Source organism: Corvus brachyrhynchos, unplaced genomic scaffold (assembly GCF_000691975.1).
Source record: "Corvus brachyrhynchos isolate BGI_N302 unplaced genomic scaffold, ASM69197v1 scaffold56, whole genome shotgun sequence".
In the NCBI taxonomy this organism is placed as follows: Eukaryota; Metazoa; Chordata; class Aves; order Passeriformes; family Corvidae; genus Corvus; species Corvus brachyrhynchos.
The window spans coordinates 5,716,591-5,722,835 of NW_008238664.1; the positions used below are offsets into that span (position 1 = coordinate 5,716,591).

At 42.5% G+C, this 6,245-nt stretch overlaps 1 protein-coding gene across 1 annotated transcript in view; it reads left to right on the forward strand.

The window, feature by feature from the left end:
- XPNPEP3 (X-prolyl aminopeptidase 3) overlaps window positions 1-4,352 on the forward strand; it is a gene marked incomplete at its 5' end in the record, with an annotated part of 15,976 nt that extends 11,624 nt beyond the window's left edge. Inside the window, 2 exons of the mRNA XM_008636469.2 lie at window positions 624-744; window positions 1,531-4,352. Of these exons, the coding sequence (XP_008634691.2) occupies window positions 624-744; window positions 1,531-1,697 (288 nt within the window). The remainder of the gene's footprint in view (window positions 1-623; window positions 745-1,530) is intronic.
- Between the last annotated feature and the right edge of the window lie 1,893 nt (window positions 4,353-6,245).

Here is a 6,245-nt window from a genome sequence, read left to right on the forward strand (position 1 = left end):
GCCCAGAGGGGAGCAGCGCCTGCAGCTCAGTCCCTTGGGAATGAGGAGCGTGGGGCAGGGAGGAGTTCTCGCTGATTCCTGCTCTGGAGGGAGGGAGATTAGGATGGTGCGGGGGGAGGCGGTGTCAGTGCCTTGTAGAGATGGATTAAAATCATTCTGTAGCTACTGAGTGAAATCGGCACAGCATTCGCTCTGCTGTGCATAGGAGACCACTTTCACAGCCCGGAGCAGCTGTATCCACTGCTGCCAGTTCTGAGGGTCTGCTGATGAGAGTCATGCAGGGCTTGGATGTTTAAGGGATGGAAAGGGTTGGGGCAGCAAAGCTCAGCGAGTTGCAAATTGACATCTTGCCTGACATGCTGAGATGGTGATGGGTTTGGGCTGTTCTTTTCAGTGAGGGGGAAAGGCAATCTGCAATGTGCTCATAACAGGCACCTGGTGCTGGTGGGTTTTAAGGGCCATCCAGTTCTAGTACAAGGAAGGTAGCCCCTTGTGACCTAGTCATGGCAGTAAGACTGCTAGTTAAGCACATAACCATTCTGTCTCTTTTTCCTATCTTTTGTATTGCAACAAGTTGGGCTGTGTTTAACTCCCTCTGTGACACTTGTTCTGTCTTTTCTTAGGCTGTTCGAAAGTACTGCCCTCATCATGTGGGCCATTACTTGGGCATGGATGTTCACGATACCCCAGATATATCCCGATCGCTCCCGTTCCAGCCAGGCATGGTGATAACCATTGAACCAGGTAAAAGCAGTCAGTGGTGGACAAAAACATGCAACACTGAGGGTAGCAGCATTGCCTTTCAGTAGTTAGTTGGTCCTGCAGACCAAAGCATGCAGGCCCTTTCTGGTGAAACTGGAAATTAGAGCAGTATTGGAAAGCCTTAAGTTATTCCCATCCCAAAGTCATTACAGTATTAGAAAACCCTATTTCCTTCCCAAACACAGCCAAGGTAGCACATAGTGGGAATAAACTCAGGAAGCAGAGTAGTAGAGCTCAGACTGTGCAGCACAGGTGAACTGCAGTGCAGAAGAGCAGGGTTGATTCACTTGTGCTGGGTTTTGTATTCCTGCCACCAGTCACTGGTAGTGTGCCTCAAGCATTACAGTCTGCAATTACAGGGATTCACAACTTAGCTTTGCAAATTAGGCATACTGTGATGAATCTTCCCTTCTGCTTGTCACTAGATTTGGAGCTGTCAGCTGGAAACTTATATTTAATGCTTGCCTCTTCTCTCTATTCAGAACATTGTTAAAATCATCATTGTGAATGCAATACTGAGAGCAAGAACTGTGAAAAGGCCTGGTGTAACTATGGAAGTTTTTATTAATGTGCTATTATCTGTAGGCACAGAGGGACACTTTTCTTTCTTTGCCCACAAACAGCCAAAAAACTTGCCATATTAAAAATTCTCAGGATCAAGCTCACATTATGTTGCTGAAAATCCAACCCTGCTCTCCTGGCGGTGCAGTAAGGGAAAGGTAGTGTTCTGGAGAGTGTTACGTGTTTTAATTCCATTTCTTCTTTCAGGCATTTATATCCCTGAAGATGATGTGAGTGCTCCGGAGAGGTTTCGTGGCATTGGTGTGCGCATTGAGGATGATGTTGTGATAACAGAGGATGCACCTCTTGTCTTGTCTGCTGACTGTCCCAAGGATATCTACCACATTGAGCAGATCTGTGGCCGCAGCTCATGATGCACCTTCTCTGCCTCTTCTCTGCCTCTTTCATTCCCCTGGGAGACGCAGCCCTGCAGGGATGCAGATCCGTGTAGACGGCTGTAGTTGTCAAGTGATGGAATACATGGACAGTTGATGGCTGTTTCCAAGATTGGGGCTGGGCAGGGGAATGCAAAAGGCTTGGGTACTGAGGGGTGAAAAAAAGACAAAGCAACCTTTTCTGTGTGCATTTTTCTTCTGATTGGTGCTGATGTTGAACTGTTGTATGACATGGGAGTGGATTCATCCCTGTGCTGTGTGGATCCATGTGTCCTGGGGCCCCCCCTGGGGGGGTTGAATTTTGTCAGTGCCACTAGATGCATAGGTACAACAGCTGAGACCAAGGCCCCATTTTTTCCCCCTTAGTAGCAGTTTCACAAGAGTCAGATTTTAAAAATGAAGCTTTGGTAAATGCTGATTTGGGATAAGAAAGTGTCAGCTTAAATTTTTATAGAACCATGTAAGGAGAGGGTTTGGTAATGAGGAAGATGTGTTTGGTGGAGAGATGGTTGTATCTGAAGCCAGTGGAGAATTCTTTTAGTATTTTAAAGATAAGGATATGTATAGGCCTTGTTCAGGCATATGCAAAATAGGCCTGCAGTGGGGAAAGACACCTTGTCTGGTCTTTCAGCTTGTTGGAGTGTTGGGTAATTCAAAAAAGGACAAACAGGGCTCAGAAGGTTAGACATACTTATTTGTGCTGTCTTCCACATTTGCTTCCTTTTGTCCCAAAGGTCCATTCCTTTTTCCTGCTCTGAGTCCCTCTCTACCCTAGGAAGCAGGGCCATGTTGATTATGCTGGATTCCAATGGTGAGCTGTTGGTTGTCACCCAGACGTGAGGTGTCCAGTTCTGGGACAGTCACAGCAGCTTTCTGGCTTATGTTTGCTGTGTGCTGTAAGTGCCAGCAATTTCAGCAGTGTTTTTGAAGAGTCTGCCCTATGGCGAGTGTCAAGTCTTTACATGGCTTTTATATGGAATTAATTGGAATTTAAAGTAATTCTTCTTTTCTGAACTCTGAGGGCATGATAAGAGCTGCCTTTTGGGTTTTGCCAAGTGCTCTGGTAATATTTTTGAGGCAGCTGCAAATGTGATTTGGGCTAGGCTGGATGAGGAGTAAAGAGAAGAGTTTTCTACCCTGAACATCAGCCTACCATCCAGGCCATTGTACGCTGTAGTAAATACACCTACTAGAGGCAAGCACAGCATCTGTGTATTTACTGAAAATATTTTGACAATCAGCTATTTAACATGTCTGAAAAATGACTCTCATCAGAGCATCTCCTGTTAATTACACTTGCTGTTGCATCACCTTATTTCCTTTCTTATGGTAGCTTTCAGTGTTCTTCATCTGTTATTCTAAATTTTCTTTCTCTTCTCTTCCTAGATTGTCTGTTTTTGACCCACTGTGTCACTGCTTCCTAATCCATTTTACTTTCTTATCAACATCACTGCCTCTTCCCCAGTTTGGCCTAATTCCTCACAGTGAATGTAGCCAGAAGCATGTGGGCAAGGTGGTCAGGGTTCTGGAGTTTGACCTCTGGTTCTGTTGCTGTGTAATCTCTAGCAAAAGTGCAGACTTTTTTTTTTCCTTTTTTTCCTTTCTTTTTTTTTTCTTTTTGTTTTTTCTGTGTTTCATTTCACTTTGTGAAGACTAAGTGGGCAGTGTCTCGCATCTCTCATTGCATTTAATGTGAGCTGGGTGCATGCACTGGGGTTTGAATTTTGGCACCTAAAAGGCAGCAAAGATAGGCCATAATTTTATTTTCTAAACATGACAAAAATAAATGCTTTTACAGGGTTTAGTGTATCAAGTTTCACCTATATAAGAGAATCTGCTAATCTCTTATGGCAGCACTTGTTAAATACTCCTGTGTTGCAGTGATAGCTACAGCCTAAAATGTTGGGACGGAGGCTTCCTAAGTATGAACACAGACCTGTTGAATACTTTTGATGTTGTTCTGATCTGTAATGCATTTGTTCCAATTACACCTGTTAGAGCCATACCAACTGGGCTGAATCTTGGGGATTTTGGAACTATGTAAGCAGCTTAAAATAACATTAATCTGAGAGATAAATGTGTAGGCTGATCTGCACATCTGCCCATGCATCTAACAGAGTTAATAATTATACTTACTGTAAATAAGCCTTTAAAATGCATATATAAAAAATTATTTTTAAAATAAAACAATTTGTAGAAAGTAATTTCTCAGGCCATCAAGTTGCATGCTGTTGAATAGATATATGCACCTCCAAAACCAGCATTATTTTTCAGGGAGATTTATAAATTGTGTGTCACCTGTCTTGGACTTGAAATAGCAGTGTCAAATGTAGGCACACACTAATTCCTACTCCTCTCGGGAAAATCCTGCAAGTTGTAAACACCAATAGATCTTAGGAATGCTGCGAATGAATGTTTCTGTTAGTAAAGAAGTTTTTGTGACTCTGCTGAGTGGAAAGTAATGGATCTGCTAGGGCTGCTGAGTGTGTCTTGATTTAGGCCATGTATATTCTGTAATTCTTCCACTGTGTTCAGCCATTTCTTCAGCATAAACTGCTGCTGGTTTGAATCTCTTGTTCCATGTAAAGGGTGCATTTTGCAGAAGGTATTAAATCTGCATCCTGTGAACCTAAATTTTTGAAGGCTTTTTCTCGCTTGTTGCAGAAATGAATAATCTGTGACCTACGCACATGCTGCTGTGTCCCTTGTAAACAACCAAATCCTTAAAACATTTTACACGACCTTCATCAAGAAACTCTATAATAAAGAGCTGGGTTCTCTGGCTGCAGGCACGGCACATACCTGTGGTGTATCTCCCCTGTCGCTGATTCCATCCTGCCAGACTGCCTCTGCCACAGAAGAGATTCCTCGCTCCAGCCACTTGGGTGCAGGAGCAGCTCTCAGCGGTGGCACAAGTCGACAGCTGCTTGATGAGGGCATTGGTGGGAAATTGAGGTATACACAAGTTCACATGGGGAGAGATTTTATTTCATATGGCTCTGGTCTTAAGGGCATCAGAGTATGAGAGAAAACGAGAGCCAGTCATCCCTATGGAGAAGCTGCTCTGCTTCCAGAGGAATCCTGAGAGGCTTTTAGCTTTCCCATTTCACCTTTTACCAGGGGACTGCTTTGCCTTGCAGAGAACTACTAAAGTCCTGTTGTTAAATAGAGTCTGAGCAATTTGCAGAGGTACCAATTTGCAGATTTGCTTCTGTCATTGAAGTGGAATGAAATTTGACATTTAACACAATTTGGCATTCTACCTCTATGTGGAAAAATACAGTATGTCTTTCCTAAAATTGCATTCATTATTTTGCAAAGGAACACGGTGTAGGGAGTAGCAAACTGAGGTAGCACAGCAAAGAGAATGGAGATGGAGGTTTTTGGGACTGTACAATGCAATAAGAGAAGAATCAGGAGAAGGTTGTGATTTGGAGCTGCAGGGATGTGTGCAGGGGGATGGGAGAGCAAGGAGAGAACAACAGGGCATAAAATGGCAATTTAGTATGTTGTCAGAATGGTGCAATAGCTCCAGAAAACTGGTTATGCTGTTTCATAACCCTGATTGATTTGTCCTACTCAGTAGGGAGGAAGAAAAGAGTCAGATTATATTCATGAACTTGGTCTTAACAGTTAGTTTAATTATTTCTTTTAAAAATCAATAGAATTATCATATGAGAAAGTTTTATGCAGTTTCAGGCATTGATTATGTGTCATATTTTAAATAATGCAAAGGGAAAAATGTATGTTTCTAGGAAAAATCTTCATTATGATGGAGAGAGCTAGGCTCTTATGCTATCAAAATTACTGCTGTGGAAATTGAGTAATTACTCCCAGGAGAATTAGCATAAGGTGAAAAGAGTTAGGGTTAAACTTAGAAAAAAAATCTGTAGAGCTAAATGACTAAATGACAAAAATGTTTTAATTATGATATTTAATACTTTATGTAATTGGATAACAAAACTCTGCACTGACATAAATTGATGGTTTTAGGTTTCTTTTAAGCTGAGTTGTCCAGAAGCCTGTACAGGCATCTCTTTATTAGTATGCAGATCTAAAGTGCACTTAAGTTTATAATTCTGACATCATTACAGCACATCTGTTAAATATGCTCCCTACATGTGTGCACAGCCTCCACTTGTTTAAAAATCATCCTTTGGACACTGTCACAGTGCTGGCTCTAGGAGAGGGTCTATAAAATTCACTGTATTTAAGAGATATAACAATAAATTACACTTTAAAGCAGAATTTATAATTGAAATGGACAGTGAGGCACCGTGGGCTCAATGACACTCACTTTCAGCTCCTTTCTCCTTCTCAGTTTGTCTTGCTGCCTTTACTGCCTGGCAGCTCTGAGCCTTCTTCCCTAGCAGCAGGTGGCGCAATGAACCCCTGTCCTCCTGGGACAGCTTATGCCTCAGCCTACCTGCTTGTTTCTCTGAAGCACCACCCAGTATCTGGCTAACCAAAACCAGGCTTTTCAGAAGACAGGCAGAAAGGAACAAGGAAGAATTTCCAGCTCTTCAT